General features: G+C 46.9%; 1 protein-coding gene across 2 annotated transcripts in view; it reads left to right on the top strand.

Moving 5' to 3' along the window:
• The window catches only part of TGFA (transforming growth factor alpha), a 93,247-nt gene extending 76,380 nt beyond the window's left edge, over positions 1-16,867 (top strand). For both annotated transcript variants that reach the window (XM_079110884.1, XM_079110883.1), the window contains exons 4-6: positions 8,157-8,306; positions 11,140-11,249; positions 13,134-16,867. In XM_079110884.1, coding sequence (XP_078967010.1) covers positions 8,157-8,306; positions 11,140-11,249; positions 13,134-13,141 — 268 coding nt within the window. In that variant the 3' untranslated portion in view covers positions 13,142-16,867. The remainder of the gene's footprint in view (positions 1-8,156; positions 8,307-11,139; positions 11,250-13,133) is intronic.
• The last annotated feature ends 4,903 nt before the right edge of the window (positions 16,868-21,770 follow it).

Raw genomic sequence — 21,770 nt, 5'->3', positions numbered from 1 at the left:
TGAACTGTACCTTGAAGGACGTTTGCAGCTTCTCACTGGATGCTGGCAGCACTACCCACCTCAGTGGTATCCCTCCAGACATTGCCAAATGTCCCTGGGGGGACAAAAATCACTCCCCAGCTAATGAGTAGTTCTCCATATGAAATGGATGTATTTATAGGTCAAAAATGGCCAAGAGCCAGCAGTTTCATATGGTACCATAAATGATGCAAAAATTTAATTAAAAACTAGCATTGATTAAGTGATTGCTTTAGACCAGGCACTGTTTGAAGCACGATCCATGGTTAACTCATGGAATCCTCATGAGGTCTCCATGAGGGAGGCACAGTGCCCCAGCCACACAGCAGAGCTTAGACTTTAGGTTCCTAAAACTGAGTTCTTTGGCATGATGCTTAAGGGTCTGAGCTGCACTAGCCTGGGAGGGAGGGCCAGGGCCAGGAGAGCCTCATCCTGAGGCTCAACCCTGTCCACCCGGACAGGCCCTTCTGAGCCTCACCTGGAGAGGAAGAAAGGTAGCTGGCCGCCTTTCTGCTGGGAATGTTTTTAGCTCTAAGAAACTCCCCCAGAGGAGAGCTCTCCCCACCGGCAAACACGGCAAACATGAAGCATGATGAGGTAGATGGTAGGCACTGTCATTACTCGTGATTATTATTCTTATTAAAATGCACATTAGGGGCCCCTGGGGGACTGTGGGATTGTTTTCATCAGTAATCAGGTCACTGGAAAAACACTGGCCCTGAAGGGAGTTTGGCCACATCTCTGGAAGCCTGTCTCTACAACAGGCAGAAGCCCAGAGCCCAGCATGGGGCCTCCCTGTGCCCCAGGCTGAGTTGGGAGGATCCTCTTTGGAGACAAAGGGCCAGTCTCCACCAAGTTCAGATCAGAAGTGGGTCAGAAGCTCAGGTTTGCTCCTCAGGTGCCCTTCCCACCAGATCAGAGGCTAGAGCAAACTTCCAAAGAGCGGCAACGTGGAGCCTTGGCCACCAACCAGCCAAGCAGTAACTTATCTGTGGCTAACGTTTCTGAGAGCAGGGGTTGTGGGGCTGCTCTCCCTAGTCTGGGTCTCAAGTCCAGTTTTTGGCTCAAGGAAGGTGACCGTCCATCCCACTCACATACCATGACATTTTGCTAAACAATCATGTGATAAGTATTTCTACTAATAGTAGTAAGCTCTCAATAAAAGCTGGAGCTTAGGTCAGAGAAGTTACCCAGCCCTCCACACAGTCTCTCATAGATTCCTCACAGCATCCTTGTCCCCAGATGTTACTGCAGAAGGGGGAAGCTGAAGCTCAGAGAAGGTAAGCAGCTTGCCCAGAGCTGGTAGGGCGGAGATGGAATTCAGTTCGATTATTCCAGCTCCAAAACCCACACTCCCAGCTACTGCCCACAGGACACCCTACCTCAGCTCACAAAATCCACCCCAAATCACTACACTATTTTTGTTTCCAAGGAATGTGTTGACTTCTTCCCTTACAGATAAAGCTTCCTCCAGAGAGAGGTCAGGGTCATTCCCAAGCTGTCTGCTGACCAGACTTTTAACAAATTCTTCCTAAGAACGAGAAATAGCCAAGACACCTGGCATTTTAGAAACTCTGGCCATCTGGTGAAGCATGGCTGTGCCAACTGTTACCACTGCTTTGCCTCAGTTTCCTTCTGGATCTTGGCAGCCCGGGGGCAGTATTCAGCCCTCAAGGACGATGTGGCAGTAGGTGATGCTCCACTCTGTTTTTTGGTGGTAATTGATTGGCAGTGATTTAGAAGTTAGGTTCCACATTTCCCTGCAGATGCCCAGTTTCTCTTGAAGAAGGCAGGCAGTGCTGGGCTGGGACTGGATGTACCCACCACCCCAGATAGGGCCTGCCCTCTGCAGTTCCCATCCCCACCTCTCTCTGATAAACCCCAACACCAAAGCACAATGGCAGTCCTTAGCTTTTGCTTCCATGAGCCTACTGCACTACCCTCGGTCACCCTTCAGCCCCTAGGCAGGACATGAAATCAGGCCCCTCTGGCTCTGACCCAGCAGAGCACAGCAGGAGAAGAGGGATGTGCCCTCCCACCTGCACAGCATGCTGAGGGCACCCAACCCAGGAAACCACACCCTTAGCTGTGGCATGGGGCTCCCTTTGCCTCCTTCCTGCCCTGCTGTCTCGTAAGCTCTGGAGGACAGGACCACACCTTATACCTTTTTATATTTACAGTCCCCAGAAGAATGTTCTAACTACTTAATTCCCACTAGACCAGAAACTCCATGTCCATGCAGAGAAAGCCAGAACATTCTGTCTCTGCTTCTAAGAACCGCCCCAGCTTTGGGAAGCTGACACACACGACATTCTGGTCAATAAAACTGACATACCCTGAGGTATGGCCCCATCTGTCATGGTGTTATAAAGAACCCACAGCAAGCCAAGAGGATGGTTCAAAAGAGAGAGCTCATTCTGAAATACAGTTTCATCTTCCAATAAGAATAAGTCTTAAGTTTCCAGAAAACCTAAAAATGACAACTTGTACTGTAAGATGAGGAAACAACAACAACAAAAAATGTTAGGTAACTAGTCAGACATGGCCAAAGGTAGTGAAAAATCATCCTCAAACATTTATGCTCCACGGGAGCCCTGGATTGTTCGTCTGTACATTTATGACTCCAGAGAATGTGCAAAGACAGGGAAGCTATAGAAATGGGCGGTTAGGCACCACTTCTCCCTAAGGCGGATTCCTCAAACTGTTGGGCTGCTGCCTGCAAAAGCCTTCAAACAAAAGAAAACAGTTGACGGAAGTCACCCCAGTGGCAAGCTTGAAGGGCTCTAGTTTCGGCAACCAGAGGCACCTCGTTGGAAGTTTCTCACCTGTACAAAATGCTCCAGTGACCGAACTCCCTGACAACTTTCCCACAGCAAAGTGTGAAAACAAATCGCTGCCAGCCAAGGAAAACATTCCACATCGCCCTGGCCACAGCACATCCCAGTGGAATCTGAATAGTCGAGCATCCAGAGACACGATGGCCCTTGATGCACACAGAAGGCTGCCCATGACCAACAGCCCACCTCCCAGGAGATGGGGACAGTCTGCCTGTCAGTCCATCATGAGCTGCTTGATGTAGGTCTCCCATCTTTTCAGTGTGGTGCCCCTCTCATCCACAGATCTGGAGAAAGCACTTTTCCCCTTCTTTCCCCACCTCCACCCGCACCAGGTAGGGTCACACCAGGCACAATAATGACATCAAGGGAATGGATTCAGAGATCAGACACTCCCGAGTTAAAATCCAGCAGGCTAGTAATCAGTTCTCCCACAAGTGATTTAGCCCTATTAAGCCTGAATTTCTTTGTGTACAAAATGGGTTGCTAATACTTCACAGGTTTGTAATGAGGACTCAGTGACAATAATTATAGAAAGCAACTGCTGTCCAAGACAAGAGCCACTAGACATGTGGAGCTATTTAAACTAATTGGCTTAATTAGAATTTAGTTTCTCAGTCACACTAGCCACATTTGAAGCACTCAGTGGCTTACTGCATTAGACTCCCTGGATAGACACATTTCTGTCATCATCACAACAGATCTAGAGGACAGTACAGGGGACCAGACAAGCCCTTCCTAGCACAGCATAAGAGCTCAAGTGTTAGCTATCAGGTGCTGTAGGGATCATCACGTATCAGAGACATTGTAAGGTCATGCTCAAAGGAGTGGGAGATAGGTAGGCATCCCACAGGACCCTTGGATCAGAGCTGCAAAGGCTGATCCACCATCCTCCCAGCCCTGGAATGGAGAGACAGGACTTGGCAATCCTAGTACAGGTGCCACTGGACCTAGCATACCTGCTCCTCCCCCTGCCCTGTGGGATTTCTCTATTAAAGGCAAATTAGTGTAAAACCTATTTCTAAACCATTTCAGCTTGGTTTTGGACCATCTCATCCAAGACTTTATCTTGGGACCTATGCCAAAAGAGTTGGCTAGTAATCAGGGTACTAGCCTCTCACCAAAGACTACATCACTGCTTAGGAAGATAACATATCTCAAGAGCCCTAAAAATGTTCCCATCCTTTTATTTACCTTTTTAGCACTTATATAGCCCTTCCTTTTTATTGGGCACTGTTTATTGCACTTTACAAGATACTAACTCATTTAATTTTCATAGCTCTTTGAACTAGGTCTTATTACTTTTGCAATTTAAAGATGCAGAATCTGACCCAGAGAAGTTAAGTAACTTGTTCAAGGTCACACAAGCAAGAAGTGGGAAAAGGGCTTTGAACCCATACAATTTAGCTGCAGAGTCTGTGCCATGTTGTACCTACCTTTGGGATTCTGTCCTGAGGACATAATCTCAAATGCAAACAAGATGTGTGCACAAAGATAATTACTTGGCATTAGTTATGGTAGCACAGTTGGTTATTGTCTCAATGATTAGAGTTTGGAGAAGCAAACTACAGTGTATAGATTACCAAACTGCCATTTTTAAATAATTTTTGCAGAGTTTGGTAATGACAGTAAAATGGTACAGGGATTGTTAAATGAGAAATTTATGCTTAAAACAATATATAAATAAGATAAAAGGAAACTTGTCAATTGGGCAGCCATGTGGGGTGAGGGCTGCATCAGTGTGGGCTCTTCTTTCTGCTTTGTTATAGTTTATGGGTTTTCTGATTTGCTTGGAAATATTCCTTTTCTAGTTGGAGAAAATTTAAATCTTTTAAGAACACAGTTCTACGTGCATTTTCAAATCTCAATGTTTTAAAAGAGCTTAGCAGAGGGGAAAAAATATATTGCTTTAATTGTTCATATTCAAATAGGCCTACAGCCACAATGTGTGCTCCTTACAAAAAGCACCAAAGCAACCTTCGAACTGGATCAGAAACAGAAAGCCTCAGGCACCCGCCTGCTGTCCCAGAACCCTGTTGTCCCAGTCCTGTTGGATCCTCTTGCTGCTCAGACGTGCTCCTCAACCCCCCTCAGTTGTGTTCTTTCTTTCTCTAGCATCTCATTTCATTTTTCCTCTTATTATGGGGAAGCATCCTGAATGTGGTTCTGGAGCCTCTTTTTCAGAATTATGAAGACAAACTAGCATTCCAGAACTTTGTGTTTGACAAATGACCAGCCTACTTGAGACAGGAAAGATGGTGTAAGAAAATGGTCGATCACACATCTCCCATTCACCTTGCTCATCAAATAACTCCTGTTTTGATCAGATTCTTTTCTTAAATGGGGGTGCAACAGCTCCTGTTTCTCCAGCATCTGATAGGAGGGGGCTACCACCCTAGGAAAATGCTCAGAGGAAGAGAGAAATGGCAGATGAACTTGTTGGTCTTGATTCCATGCTTTTAAATGGTAGTTCAACCTCAATGGTTCTCAGGCCTGGCTGCACTCTAGAATCCCCTTGGTGCCCACACCAATTGGATGAGTGTCTCCGGGGGTGTGGCCTTGGCCCTGGCTTTCCAGAGCTTCCCAGATGATTCTCATGGGCAGCCAGGTGGGAACCAGTGCCTGCCTGGGGTAAAGGAGAGGACAGCAGCTGAGTCAAGCATGAGTCATTTACAGCCAGGTGAAGTGACTCTCCTTCCTAGTGTGACCTGTGCCTAAAATCATCAGCATAATTAAGTCTAATATTAGAAGCAGCTTGAAAAAAATTATTTTTAAAAAATGTCACCAAGCCTTTTTTCTTACTCCCCCCACCCCAGAGAGAAACTGAGAAGAGGGTACTTCGTAGTGCCAGGCCTGCCCCGCAGGAGCAAGGAGGTTGGGAGAAGAGAAGTGGGCGTGGTCCTGCAGGGGTTCAAAGGAGAAGAGGGCGCGCCATTGAAGGAGGGGTGGGAAAATGGACAGATGAGTGACTGGGGAAATGAATGTATGTAAATTAAATGTTTTTGGAGAATGTGAACTTTGAATTGGAGTCTGAGGAAGAATATTCCAGGCCAGGAAGACAGGAGTTAGCACCAGCAAATAGCAGCCCTTCATTCATTCTGCAGCTGCATCCTGAGTGCCCAGGTGCCAATCACTTTGCTGGGTGCAGGCGTGTATTTAACAGGGGCCAGTGGGGCTGCTGGGAGACAACGTGGATTGACTGGAACCTGGATGGTGTGGGGTGGATTAGGACCCTGCAGGGATGGGGCACCAAACATCACATAGAGGAAGCCCACAACTCAGATGGCCTCTCTGGAAGGTTGGCAGACAGGTGGGCACAGGAGGGAACCTTTGCCCAGTTTTCTTTAGACACATCTTAGATGTTGGCACTGCCTGAGCCAGTCACCTCCCAGCCTCGAGGCTAGCTCGCTTTCACTTTCCCCCTTGTGGAAAAGGGCCAGTACCCCATTTTTCCACTTCTGCCTTCGCATGGTTTTGTTAAAATCAAACCAAACAAAACTCACCCCTGATGCACTACCTCAAGCCCTAAGCGTATTCTTAATTAGATTTCAGTGACCCCAACCCTTTTCCAAGAGAAGCTTGACAGAGATTCTTCACCATCCAGGTCTGCTCTCTCCCCGCTAGTCTTTAGGGAACCCTACCGGCCATTTCCCATCCTAGGGGGCCCTCCTCAGCATCCTTCTTCACCCAAAACTGCAGACCCTTTGCTCCTTGCTAAATTAAAACCTTTTACCTTTTCAAGATTAAAGGCTAGACCAAAAGCCAACTCTGTTAAAGAGCTTACTCTGACATTGCCACCCCAATCTTTTATCGGCAAAGCTGCACAGTGCAGGAAAGCACCCAACTCCAGTCCATGAACCTGGGTACAGGCGCAAAAAAGGCAAATACAGAATTAAATATGCAAACAAAAGTGAACAAATACCTAAATCTAAATCAACAACTACCTTTAAATAAGTTACAGAAAGCTTTATTATGCCCTGGCATCCCAGGTAGCAACTTTTTCAACATCCTCTGTTTCCCATATAACATACCTCATATTCTACCCGTTCTTTCAACATTAAGATACTTCAGTTTTTGTTAACATTGGACCAAAATCTGTGTTCCAGGGAAACGCATCATGTTTATCCTTTGACTCCAAGCTTTCTGACATGAAAGTAAGGGGATCACAAGAGTAATGGCCCTGGGGCCAGCCTGGCACAATGGCAGGTGCCCCAAGACTGTTAATCCCCTTTTAGTTTTCCTTGTTCTTCAAAGGAACAAGGAAAGGTTACAGGCTAATCAAAAAAAGCAGACTTTAAAAGAAGGTTTAGCTATTATTGCCGTGTCTGGGTGGGGAACAAAACAAACTTTATATCCAACATGTGATGTGGGACTGCCCCTCAAAAAAGTCCCTATGGAAAGGAAGCTTCCACCCGCTAAGAAGGTGGTTCAGATATTTTCATTGACAATAAAAAGGGACTAGCGTGTGTGAGCTAAGTCTTCTATTAAGAAGAATCACATGCTGGGGGAGGGCAGGATGCCTGTAAAGGAAGATGACCAAGATTTCCTTGTGGCTAGAGCACATTCTAGAGAACCATTGGTGAGATGAGAACCACTTGTGCAGGGCAGGAGGCTATTGTCAGGATCAAAGCCAGAGAGACTCAGGAGTAGCAACCCCACACACGTGTTGGTGATGAGCTCACCAGCATGCTCACACATGACCTCCCTTGTGCCCTAATCCTATAGTGGAGGTAGGTCGGGTATTGTTGGACATGAGGACACCAGGGCTCCCACGAGACTGGTGACTTCAGTTCCACAGTGACCAGGGGGTGGTGCTAGGATCCCCCTGCTCATTCCTTCAGGATAGTCCCTGTGCACTGGGCCACCCAGCAAGTACTTGCAGGACTGATTAAACTTAAAAAGGCTAAGCACAGCCTGTGTCTCCAACTCGTTGAACGTATTTTCTTTCTCTCATCCGAAATTCTGAATAAACATTTGGTTTAAAAATAACCTGGATTTTTATGAACTGCCAAAATGAAGTTCTTGTCATAAACACATTTGCTGCGTTTATTCCAAGATTTAGCATAGTAACAATTATGAAGTGCTCTTGCTCAAGCACCTCTTCTGCTCAGGAAGAAGGGGAATTAGTTTCCCCTCCTCCTAGCACACACAGCCTGTGGCAGGGACACCATTGTCCTGGAGCAAAGGCTGGAAGCCCCTCTCTGCTTTTCCTATGGGTTTTAGGTGGCTTCAGACCAGCCCTCCCTGAACACCAGGGAACAAGACCTTCCGTTAGGAGTTCGCTGATATTCCTTTCTTCCACAGCTGCCATTCTGGGTACGTGGGTGCGCGCTGTGAGCATGCAGACCTCCTGGCCGTGGTGGCCGCCAGCCAGAAGAAGCAGGCCATCACCGCCTTGGTAGTGGTCTCCATCGTGGCCCTGGCTGTCCTCATCATTGCATGTGTGCTGATACAGTGAGTATTTGCTGTCCCCAAGTCAGGTCCCGTGCCCTACCAGGGACCTCTGCTGCCTGGCCACTTAACAGGGCCACCTCAGCACAGCTGATTGTTGTGAACTGTGAGTGACATAAGCAAAGATAAGAGGAACTATGACTCTTGGCACAGAGTGACAGCCAAGCTGAGTAAGGGCCTGGAGCATCCTGGGCAGGTCTCCTGTGGTGGGTCTGTTACCCAAAGCCAATGTCAAACCAGAGGCACACTCCCTCTCCACTGAGGGCCGAGCCTTCAGGACAGTGATGGAATGGACAGGTGCTCCAGAGAGAACCAGAAACAACTTCCAGACTCCTTTGGGCAGTAGAAGAAGCACTTTCTCTCTGCAGAAGGCACTTTGCCAATTCCAAAGTCACATCAAAGGCCGCTATTGCCATTCCTACGTGCCAATGACCAGCACAGCCTCCCCCTTGTCCCGCCACTCCTCCTTCATCCTCCAAAATCCAGTTTCTGTGCCTGCTATTCTGAGCCCTAGACCCGGAGAAACTCTTTTGACAAGTATCTTAGCCTCATTTGCTGGCTCCACCAAGTAAACTGCTCTCTGGAGTCAGAGACCCTGAGGATACTCTCTGCTGTGTTCCCAGCACTAGGCCAGATTTATTACCTGGAAGTATCTGAAGTCTGAGTTAAGGAGCAAGAACTCAGAGGCTATGCAGAAAGAGTTCTCAGGTCAGTCACAGGCTGCCAGGCAGCGTAGTGCCAGTTGACTCATAATGGAGACAGCCAGTGGACGGGCCTCTGTGGCAAGGCTGGAGTGTACAGCCACATGTTAATGCAGGAAGCCAGACTTCAGCCCTCTGAGGTTGCCTAGGTTTCACACAGACAAAAAGACTTTGCCCTGTTGATTTGTTGGTCCGATGCTATCTGGGCATCTGAAGCTCATGCCCCTGGTTCTGACAACAAATGAGGTGCCTCTTAGAGCCCCAGCTTGTGGCCTTTACCCTGGACCAAGTCAGCCCTAAGTGAGGAGGGATGGCGTCTGCACTGGGGTGGCCTTTCCTTCCTCCCTAGGCAAAATCCATTCCCCTCACTGGCATCCTGGGAAAGCACATTTGTGGGAGTGGACAAGCATTGACTTAGGTGGGGCACAGCGCAGCCTCTGACACTCAGGGACCCTTCCAGGGAAAGAGGAGTCACCTGCTGTGCTGCTGGCCTCACTTCTCATGGCCAGTGAGCTTCCATAACCCTGTTTCCAGAACCAAGAGGATTCTTACCCTTATGAACAAGACTAAGAACCCATGTGGAACACCCCAGAGGGACTTAAAAGCTGATTTTTTCCAGATTCTCTGTGAAAAGGAACAATCTGGATACCTGGATAACATCTATTCCCAGGGAAGTGACTAGTCCCACCTATTTGCTGTCCCTACCCCTACTGGAGATTAAACTTTCCCCTTCCTCAAGCTGCTGGTTGCCAGGAACACAGTCAGGGCACTGCTGAGTCAGTTCAGGTCGGGACCAGCTCCTCCCATGCTAGAGGGCTCTAAATGCTTCGATCCCATTGTCCTGGGACACCCTAGCTAGGAAATAAATGACCAGGGCAAGTCTGCAAGAAAGTATCCCTGAGGGGCCTAGAATCAAGGCCTTTAGCACCTTCCAGGATGGAAGGAGCTGGTTGCAGCCCAGACTCTGCAACTCGGGAGGGCCTCGTGCCCCAGACTGCACTCATCTCTCATTTTCCATCTGTGACCGAGGCAGCTTAGGCAGAAAGGTCTCAGGGGCCCTTCTCAGCACTACTGCCCAAAGATTCAAGGGCTTAGTAATTTTCCCAGCTTCGTATTCCAGGGCAGGGCAGAGAGAGGGAGGCTGGAGTGGGGTTCATGAAATGCCACCTGGCAGTAAGAGAGGCACAGCCACTGGCTTGTTTCACCACTGCTTTTGGGCTCATGTCAGCATGGAAACTTCCCGCAGCTCGTGTGCATAGATTATATATACATTAAGGTTAGAATGAGTGGCAATGGAGCCCTTCCTAGTATTAGCCCAAGGTAAACAGCTCTCAACATCTCAGGTCATTATTTTTATTATTACCTGGAAGGAACCTGAAGTCTGAGTCACAGACTCAGACCCATGGTGCTGGGGATAGAACCCAGGGCTGCAAGGTGTGCCTTGGTGCTTTCCTCCCGGCTCCTGTTTGGGGCTCCCCAGTTCTTTTGGCACACTAACTCTGAAAACTGCTCATTCCTGCCCATAGAGGGAGACAGGAGCTTTCTTAACCCTTATGCTTCCAGACCCCAGATAACATAGGTTTACAGAAAACTTGGATTTTCCAAAACGAGAGAATTTTGGTCCTCAGAGAAGGATTCAAAGCCATTGGGATCCATGACTCACTCTTTCTTTCCGTGGGTCAACTCAGCCCATCCAAGTTTCCTGCTTCACTCCTGGCGATGCCTGATGAATGACCGCCCCTGAATCTCACAGCCCTGCCAGCCTGAGGGTGGTGACCGGTCCCAATTCTAATGTTCATTCTACTACATTGATGGGATTTCTCCGCTGGTTCTTTATGGACAAAGTTGCTGGGTGGCTGGTCAGTCTCCTCTGACCCCCAGGGAAGCTGAAGTCATATAGCCCAGTAAGTCCAGAGCAGAGCTTAAGAAAGGGTACTGGTACTTGGGGGCAGCCAACAGGTACTTTGGTTGTTGGCCAGCCTGTGCCATAAAGGCCACCAACTTCGAGGGCTCTTTGCTCCTTCTGCTGCCCGAACCTCTAGAGGACCCTAGTGGAGGCTAGTTGAGACCCAGAGCCGCCCAGCCAGGCCTCCTGCTGAGCTCCAGTTCAGACCGTCTCCTCTCCTCCTCCACAGCTGTTGCCAGGTCCGAAAACACTGTGAGTGGTGCCGCACCCTCGTCTGCCAGCATGAAAAGCCCAGCGCCCTCCTGAAGGGAAGGACTGCTTGCTGCCACTCAGAAACAGGTAAAGGGCTGTTTGGGGGACCTCGAGAGGCACGCCCAGGTGGAAAAAATGACCATCTTCTCCAAGTTGGGGCAGAAGTTCAAGCAGGAAGAGGGGAGAAAGCAGGAGGCTATTTAATTCTACTGTCACGTTTGGTTTATTCCAAGGTGTCTGACTTAGCATGGAGCTCTTATCCTTACTGGTGACTCTGTGACCTTTGACAGGTCAATATCACAGAACCTGTTCGTGTCTTAAAAAGATGTCGTATAAATCAGATGAGTACTGACACAAAACACATAATTAGTATATTCCAAATTGTAGACACTCCAATATTCACTCTCTTCCCCTTTCCCATTGGCCAGTGGAAGTTCTCTAAGGACCTTCACACTCTTAGATCTAATGCTCTTAAGTTTAACCTTGTTTTATGTTTTCATCGACATCCATGAAGATTGGATGTCTGGACGTGGGGCCAAAGGGTAGCTCAGGAACTCGAATCTGAGCATTACTGGCTCTGGTCTCCTGGAGTCAAAAGTTTATCCAGACACTCTGAAAAGTCTCACCGACATCAACAAGTTATCTTGAGATGCTCTTTTGTCCAAGTCCATCATATTAAAATTCCTTTTGAAGAATTAGGGGGCCAGGAGACAATCAGTGGAGGCCAATCCACCAGGGATGTCTAGGAAGCAGTTGGCATTTCAGACGCTCCAGGTTGCACAGACAGGGTGGGGGAAAGGTGACTAAAAGGCAGACACTCATGTGTTCATTAAACTGCATGGTAATCTGGCATGGAGGGGGCTGGAGGACCAGTGGCATTGTTTGCCTAGTTTTTATTTCAGCAACCTTAGTAACTGGAAGAGAAGTAGTTAAGATTTAGGAGGACTACAGCTGTTGAGGACATACATCCATTAATCCTTAGAATGTCCTTAAGAGGATAATGATTCCTGAGTGCAATGGCTAAATTGGGCCTCCTGAGTCAGTGAAAAATTGAGGGTGAGGGCCAGGGCCTCTGGAGTCCCCACTCATAACTCTCTTCCACTACCTGGAGGGACCATCCATCCATGGAGCTAATGAAGGTGGATATTCTTTTCTTGTAACACCGTTACAAAAATGTTTAACTATTTTAATAAAACATGATTTTATAGCATTTGTCTAATTCTCAGTAGTCATATGGTATAGAATAAGTTCCTTCTTCATGTCACTTTTCTACCCACATTTGAAATGTTAGCTTTGAGCCACGAGTAGGTCTAGCCTTTCAGAGATGACCACTGAGGGTGAAGCCCTCTCTCTGAAATGGCGCATGTCCCCATGACCTCATGCACCATCAGGCCTGCTGGGCCTGAGGGGTGGATGAATGGTGGGTGGGGAGGGGTACTTACACATGAGCCCTGTTGGAGAAGTGATTCACCCCGAGCCAGGGCACTTCCCTCCACACATCTAGAGGTTCCACCAGACAAACCCGGGCAGGTAGATAACCAAGCTGAGCTGGATTCAGGAGCTGAGGACTATGTCAACCACAGAGGAGACCCTTAGGGAGCATCTACTGAAAAATGATGGGTCCATTTTCGTGTGACCTTAGGGAGAAGTCATTCTACCCCTAAGCCCTATGGACTGCCCATCAAACCACCATTCACAGAGAAACTAGCTACAAGCTGGGTTGAATTGAGTGACAGGGTACCTCCCTTCTCTTCTGCTACAACTCATTTCAGTTTGTCACCCTTCTGACTTCCTTTGGCATTGAAAGCACAATTTCAGAAGTTGCTCCCCTGAGGCTGAGACAGCAGGATTGGGATTCTGCCTAACTTCTCAAGAGAACCTGGTGACATTAGCTAATGCCATCTCCAAGTCTCCATCCCAGCTTGGCTTGGCTCTGGCCTACACTGTTAACCTGTTTTTCTCTCCTGCCAGTGGTCTGAAGAGCCTGGAAGAGGCATTTGGCCAGGTGGACTGTGGCAGCCTGATGGAGAGAGGCCTCCTTTAGGTCAGCAGCTCCAGGGATTCCTGGGACTTGCAGGAGGACCTTTCCAACTTTGCCTGTGATCACCTACGCAGACTTTCATCTTCTGTGGGCCTTCAAAACTCTATTGAGAACTCTGTCTGCTTGGATTTGGTATGCTCTAGAGAAGAAATCAGTGGACCACAATTAAAGACTGGTTAAGTGATCACTGCAAAGGGGTGGCCTTCCTGTTTACCTCCATCAGACGTGGACATCAGTCACTGACTCCAGGTGTGGTCTCCCACCAGTCATGGATTCCAGGCTGTATTTCTTCTTAATGGGCTACCTCCCCTCAACAGAATCCTGCCCAATACTGGAGATTCTATAGTTGTTACTATTTTCTCACATCTGCTTATTGGCATTGAAGGTGGTGAAGGGGAAATGGCTTATTGTTACATGAAGACGAATTTAAGAGAAGTCATGTCCTCTGCCCACGAAGCCCTCAATTAGCCCGACACCTGCCATGGACACATGATGCTGAAGACCTTCCTATACTGTTGCCACCCTTGAAGATAATTTCATATTTATTAGATGGATACTTGTTTTATTTTTAATTTCTTAAGTCAATGTAAAGAGCATAAACCCCTTCAGAGGAACTCCCAGAGGAATTAATGATGTATGTGTTGCTGACTGATAAGTTAGACTTACTAGAAATGTCTGGCCTCTTTGAGACAGCTAAGTCTTGGGGAAAGCCTCTCAGGAGCTGTGGAGATGGAACCAGAGAATAGGGTTCTGACAGGAGCAAAAATTGGGGCTCAGAGGTCATGATATCTAAAGACACAAAACAGGTAAATGCCCCCAGATACATTCTGGTAGAAAAGTTAGCAAACCTAGCAACAAGGACCTGTGTCCTCTGTTGTGGAGAGAGGATAAGAGGTTCTGTGTGTGCACACAGAGTAAACACCATACATACTGTTTGGTGATAATGGATCAACTTCCTCATGAGCCCAGCTTGGGCATTAACACGCCATGGGCATTTCAGGCTGAATCCATGAAAGGGGACCAGTCCTTTATTTTCCATGTTGTGCTTGGTTGGTTTGTTGCTTTATGTTTAAAAGAAGAAATTTAACTTTCCTATTTATTTTCAAGCATTCAGAGAAGTATCCCACGGGTTTTTCCTTTCCCTTCCATTCAGGATGCCAGTTTTATTAAGCAAAATACTAACAAGTCTCTCATTTTCCACTCAAGAGGAGGCAAAATTGTTCTCCCGAGACTTGATGACATTCTGACCCACTGGTCCTGCCTGTGGGAAGCAGTGGGTCTCTTCAAACTGACAAAATTGGAAACAGAATAACCATGAAATAATAAACTCCGGTGCAAGGAAACTCAATATTTGAAAAGTAAAAGACTCCCACTATTAACTCTTCAGTGCACCATCTTGTCACATCATCAAAGGGACTTTTAACATGTCAAGTTGGCTTGAGGTTTCTATTAGAAAACTTTGTCCTCCCCCCATTCTTCTTCCTTAGTCTGATTTTTTTTTTTTTAATAAGTAAGGCAAAGACCTGACCTATGTCTTAACTTTGGTTATTTAATGGTCACCCACGAGCCCTGAATGCTGAAATTGGGTCTGTTCAGAGCATGCCCCAACAGTGTCATTGACACAACTCCACTTTTTTTCACTGTTAAAGATGATAGGTTCAAAGTGCTTTCATTGGGTCAGTCCCTACAGCTGCAGACACGTGGGCCAAGGCCTGACTGTAGCCTCCTGCTCAGAGACCAATCAACTGACACTGTTTTTATTTTGTTTTAAGGTACCATTGGCACTCAACTTTCTCATCAGACCCTCCTGAAATTCTGAGATCCTGGCTTAGAGAGGCTAATAAAAGTAAAGAGTCTCACTTTTACTTTAAGACAATCTTTTCTGGTCTAATAGAGACTCTTGGAAGTCTGACTGCTCTTAAAGAGTATGAATTCACATGAAAATGTTTTCTTGGGCTTTTTTCACCTAATGGATAGAAGGACCAATATCAAGCCTAAAGACATGATCCGTGATTGGCATCCGAGAGACTTTGCAAAGGTATGAGACAATGAGGGTGGATAGCTGGCAGAGGCAGAGGTTCCCCACAAAGACCTCGGATTGATCTGTGAACGTTCCAGTTCTCAGGTCCCGCCAGTCACAGCCACCAGCACCCCCTTCCTTGTGCCTGTCCACTCATGCAGTAATGGGGTTCAAATGCATGTGCCCCTCAGAAGTGCCTTCTGTATCAGTCCTTCATAAACCAGCAGGTCTGAAAAGGGTGAGAAGCTGCAGTTGGGTTGAGGCAGGCCTGGTGGACCATTGTCCACTCCCCAGGATATGCATGGCCTCGCTTCTTTGCCAAGTTCTCTTTTAGAAGTCAAACAATGACAAATATTGGATTCCTGTGCCATTTCAGGGCAATGGTAGTCCCTTGATTAGCTATAAAAAGGCTCTCCTCTTAGCGTAAAAATGTGTCTCACATGCCATCTCTGCATCTCTGTTTCCTTGCCCTTCAGAAGGCCAAATGTTCAGATAGGTGACCATCCCAGAGACCTGACCTGGTAAGCAGTCTCACATCTAACAGCGGGGAACATAGCTGTTTCCAGTGACTCAGGAGACCATGAAAAGCCCCCATTAAATGTTTTTTAAAGACCTGCAAACCTTTTACAAAACCTGGACTTTCCCTTTGTTTTACAGACTGTGACATTAACTATACTGGCAGGAAACATTTTCTACTTGGAAAGATACACAGCAGCCAGTTCATATCTGGAAGACAGGGCTCCAGCTAGACACATGTGGAACTAAGCAAGGGATGTTGGCCATGTGTCCCAGCAGAAGAGGTGGGCACAATGACCCTAAGGTGTTTTTTTCCTGAGCAAGGAAAAAGAGGAGGGATTGACATTCATCTACCTATGTTGGTGAGGGAGGAGAATTTGTGGTTCTGGAGCTTCTTGGGAGGGCAGGATGTTGTTAGCAAGTATAGAAAACTGTCTGGTGTCTCCCAGCCAGATTTTCCAGGGCTTGTGAACCACTGGTTGCTTTTTCCAGGTAAATTGGCAGGGCTAATGATGCTCCAACACTGCTCAGGAGGCCCACCCTCTTAATAGGTTCTGGGATTTTCTCTCCCCCCACATGCCAAGGAGGGAGAATGATCAACAAGCTCAGAACCAAGGGGAACATCACAGAAGCAAATACACACACACGTTTGTTTTAAATGTTCTAACTTAAGACCTGTTCTCTCTAGCCATTGATCTTACCAGGCTTACTGAAAAGACTTAGTATTGTGTATGTATACACACACACACACACACACACACACACACACACACACAGAGTACTGAAAAGCAACCCCTCTTCCCAGTGTAATAATTTACTGAAATGTTCAACTTTTCATTACAACAAAACTGATGCTTTTTTTTTTTTTAGAACTTATTACTCTGACTTCTGTATATGTTGCACTGAAAAGGTTAATATTTAATGTTTTAATTTATTTTGTGTGGTAAGTTAATTTTGATTCCTGTAATGTGTTAATGTGATTAGCAGCTCTTTTCCTTAATATCTGAATTATAAAGAGTAGTGAGCAATAGAAGATACAGTTGTGTTTTTTCAGGAATATGCATTGTTGTTCAGTTGTACTGTACCTTGTTTGGAAGGATGAAGGAATGAACACTTTTTTTTCCTAAATCAAGACTGGAGTTTTTCTTTAACACGATTAGGATATTGAGGAGGAAAAAAAAAAGTAAATATGTTTTTTAAAATGTAGGAATTCTGAAATTCACTATAGTTGAACCCTGTCTGCCTAAAGAAAATTTTCTGAAGTTCTTCCTAATATAGAAATAATTTAAAGTGTAGCCAACAGTGCTAATTGATGTGTAGGAAAATAGATGACATACAACCCATGTCACAAAGGATTTGAGTTCTGAGTGGGAAGACTGACTAACATGAAGGAAATAATTCTGGAATATTTGACAAAATTCAAATAAATCATGAAATTTCAAGGTAGAGTGTATGTGTTAACAGCTATGATTCTCAAAGTATGATCCCAGATCAGCAGGGTTGCCCAGGAGCTTGTTAGGAAAGCAAATCTTCAGGTCACAGAGCAGACCTACTAAACTCTAGGGGTGTCCCAATCCGTCTGTCCTCCAGGTGATTCTTATACATGCCCAAATTTGAGTACCTAAGCTGGAGGACTCAGTGAAAGAACGAAGTTTAGAGTAGGGCTATGTTTTTAGGAAAAAAAAAAAAAAAAAAACTTTGCAGAGACAGTGAAACAGTTTATCACTCATGGTTCAAGTGTAATAACCATTATAAAGTGACAACTGTATTTATTGGGATCTCTGCTCTACCTAGAAGAGGGACCCGACAGGCCTGCCTGTCTCCCATCATATTCCCACTGCCCAGTATCTGACTGAGGAAATATTCTAAAGCTGTTAGCCCAGTTCCTGGAAGCCCATGATGAATACTGTGCACTCCTCACCCACACGTGGGCCTCGTATGTCCAATAGATGGGCTACTCAGGGAGAAGCAGCTGAGGGTGAAGTAGTTGATGAATGGCATGAAGTCTTGGTCCCAAAAGAAGTTTCAGGCTCTTTGTAGTGAGGGATGAACATGTGAAGTCCATTTTACAGACCCAGAGGATTAAGTATCAGCCTAACTCTTCAACTCAAGTTCCTTGGTCTGCCTCTGTCCCTCAATGAAGCCTTTACCACCTCCTAAGAGAAGAGAGACCAGCTACCTTTACTTGATCTTCCTCTCATGATCCCAGCCTTCAAGGACACCTGAAGACTTTGTTTCTAACCTGAGGAATTCTCCGCTAGTCCCCACATTTGCTTCTGCTCAGTTTCTAAATATTCCTCCTGCTGAGGCTGCCTGCCTGCTGAACCCTGTGTCCATGTCTGGCACCTGTCCTACGCAGGTACACCGATCTGCCTGGGGTAAGGAAGACCCATCAAAGTACCTATGAACTTTGAGCACGTTTGACTTGAGGAAAGCCAGACCTTTCCTCATTTATTCAGGTGACTTGCATTAGACAATCTGAAAAAATCCACGATTATGGTTAGATATGAGATCTCTCCAAAAAGCTTATGTATAAGACCAGGCAAGAAAGTTTAGAGGTGAAATGATTTGGTTATAATAGCCTTAACCTAATCAGTCCATTGATCCATTTGAATGGATTCACTGGGTGGTAACTGCAGGCAGGTAGGGTGACTGAATGAGGAAGATCACTGGGCGTGTGCTTTGGGGGTGTATGTTTCATCCCTGGCAAGCAGAGCTCTCTCCCTCTGCTTTCCGGGTGTCATGTCCTGAGCTGCTTTCCTCCTCCCCACACTTCCACCATGATGTTCTGCCCCATCTCAGGCCCAAAGCAATGGAGCCAGTCATCTATAGACTAAGTCCTCTGAAACCAGAGCCCCAAATAAGCTTTTCCTACTCTAAAATTGTTCTTGTCGGGTCTTTTGGTCAGAAATGAAAAAGCTGACTAAAATATCCATGTTCTGGACTATTTGGGATCCAGCCAGCTCAACGTTTAGACTCCTGTTTTTCCTGGTCTCTGTGCCCTAACTCCTGCCTGACCAGTGTTGGGGCATTTGTGTCTGACTGTAGCCTGGTCTCCACTGTAGCTCAGAGCTCTCTGCCCTGCAGCCACCTGGAATTCCAACACCAGTGCTCTTTCTCCTGTCTCCTGAAAAGCACCGCCCCCTCTACACTTGCTGCCTGTAGGACTTGCTATTTGGAACAAGCTCCAAGGTCTCTGCCATAGTCTTTACCCCAAGAAATAGGGAGTAACTTTCCCATTGTCATAGAAGATGGGTTTAGTGATGTCTGTTCTGCTACAATGATATATCTTTTCCCAGATCAGTAAGAAATGTGAATATATGGGGTGGACTCTGCATTGTTTAAAAACCTCTCCAGGTGATTCTAATCTAATCCCTGCTGCCCTCTAGGATGCACCAAACCCCAGAGAGCAGGTGGCATGGAAGAGGCATTATGCCTAATACTTAAGAGTGCCTGGTACCCATCTTAGTCTAATCTTAAGGATATTATATTTTTAAAAAACTTTTTGTACCAGGGATTGAACCCAGGGGTGCTGAATCACATCCACCCCAGCCCTTTTTTAAAATTTTGAGATAGGATCTCCCTAAGGCACTGAGGCTGGCTTTGAACTTGCAATCCTCCTGCCTCAGCCTTCCGAGTCATGGGATTATGGGTGTGTGTCACCAAGCCCAGCAGAATATTTAAAACCAGCAGATGTTAGCCCTGGTTAAAGGAGGCTGGAGCCTCCTTTCAGGTAGACTCATCTAAGGCAGAGAAGTGAAAAGAAAAGAAAATAATTAATTAAAACAGGGTCCTGTAAGGAGTGCCACACAGCTGGTTCTCGAGGCCATGCCATGCACAAGTGAACCACACATGGCTTTCCAGGAGCCAGATTTTGCACTTGGGAATAAGAATGAGTGTTTATGCCGAAAGAGAAATGCAGGGAGGGGGTGGTTCTTTGCAGGAACATTGGTTCCAAAGGAAGCAGCAGACCTGGTGCACAGCTGCATGGGTGCCCTGGGACCAAAGGCACTCCTGCCACCACGAGAACCTCCATCTTGAATCCTGCAGGGGAGCCCCTTAGGAGGAAGGGAAATGGAATTGCTCAAGAGACTGCTCCACCACCTCGGGCCTGGGCTGCAGCTGTTAGTCTGTCCTGCACAAGGCAGGGATCTGGGCATGCGACATCCTGGGAGAATGGTGCAGTGAGGATCCAGAAGCACAGAAGCTCTGTCCTACCAGGACAGAGAGAGCAGCCGTGCCCCTCCCCTGCAGCATGACTCTCCTGCCAGACTTTTTAAAAGACTAGCCAGAGTGCAGGGCTCCTGGGTGCCTGTTGGAGGAGGAGGCCTGGAGGCCAAGCCTAGGGTATGGATGCAGCCCTACTTCTTGCCAGCTGTTACCCTGGGGTGTTACTGTTCTTTCTGAGCCTCTAGTGCCTACTTATTTCCAGCCTATTAGCTCAGGGACTCAAGATAAAACAAACATGCACAGCCTGATTCTAGGGATAAAAAGATTCAGTGTGATCCTAAATGCCATTAATATATTGTCCAACCCAAGGGAGGCCTAGGTCCCCTGTCCTCCAAAGACCTTCAGTTCAAAGGACAAGGCATGGGGAGGGATGTCAGAAGTGTTTCCATGAGCCAGTGGCAAGTGGGGCCACACCCAGAGGATGATGAACCTAGACTACCACCTATAAAAGTGTTTAATGACCCAGAAGAGTGAGGAAAACTGTCCCCAGACTAAAGAAGTGTCCAGTCCGACTTCAAGGTGCAGGGTTAGGAGATAGAGGTTGATTTCTGTTCAGTAGAAGTTACTTTTCATTGTCAGATCCCTCTCCTGGCCTTAGCAACCCTCTGGGCTGGTTTATTCCTGAACACTGAAGTAATCAAGCAAAGGCAGGTGACTGCCAGGAGAGGAGTCCCCTGGTGTACTAGACCCATAGGGGCTCCACCAACTCCAAGCCTCTACCTCCCACAATGCCCTTCTGGAATAGTCTCTTGAACCCACATTTGAACCTCTATCCACCTCCTGTCATGTGCATCCTGTAGCCTCCAAATGGAAGGAGATCACAGGATTTGCAGTGGTGGAGAGATATCAGGCCCTATCCAACCTTCTTTCTTGCCTTCTGTTAATACTTGAGTCTGTGGCTTAACCATCCTGAGGAGGGTCCCCATATAGCTTAAAGGACTAGCAGGAGAGGGCTTTTTCTGGCTTTCCCCACTCCCCAGGTGCTAAGATGTGCTAATTATTTGCTCCTCTCAGATTCATTCTCCCCATTCTCTGTGCAGGAGGCCGGCCCCTGTGGACTGCCTCCCTAGGGCTCTCTTGCCCTCTGGCTTCCAGTTCAACCAGTAGGAACAGAGACATGTGGTATGGTGTATAAGATCCTCATTCCTTCCCTGCTCCAATGCTGTGTTTCTGGAAGTAACTATGACCTCACAATGGCCCATGCTCCCCAGTGCCCACTCCCTCCACCTCTGCTCCAGTCCTTGGAGTGGTAATGACTTCCCACAGTTGCCAGTCTGACGCTACCAATCTTCCCCTCCCTGCTCTTTGATTTCCAGTGATGTTTCACCAGAGGTCGCCTCTAGGAGTAAAGTGAGCCATCTGTTTAACAAACCTCATGTGTGGGTCTGAATCTCAGGTTGGGAGTGGACGTGGCAATCAGCAGCAGGGCACAGATCCTTCTAAAGGGGAAGGTCACTTCCCTTTATGCTGGATATTCAGTATAAGGGCCAAATTTGCAAAAAAAAAAAAAATTTCCCCCAAAAGAAGTTGGAAGTCTGAACTTTTTCATAAAATATCTTCATTTATAAATGTGACTCAAATTAACAAACTGCTCTGTAGCCCCAGAAAAATCTGTCCGCAGGTCGCCATCCACTAACAACCTCCACTTCTGAGCTGTTGGCCCCCAGGCTCTGCCAGGCCCTCTTGGGTCTCTGTGCCTCCAGTTCTCTTTCCAGGAATGGTTTTTTCCTACTTCTTTGCCCAAGCGAACTTCTGTTCCTCCACAGCTCGTGCCTCACTTCCTGAAGCCTTCCCACAGACT

This window comes from Sciurus vulgaris, assembly GCF_902686455.1.
Source record: "Sciurus vulgaris genome assembly, chromosome: 14".
In the NCBI taxonomy this organism is placed as follows: domain Eukaryota; kingdom Metazoa; phylum Chordata; class Mammalia; order Rodentia; family Sciuridae; genus Sciurus; species Sciurus vulgaris.
This window is presented reverse-complemented; position numbering and strand designations above follow the sequence as displayed.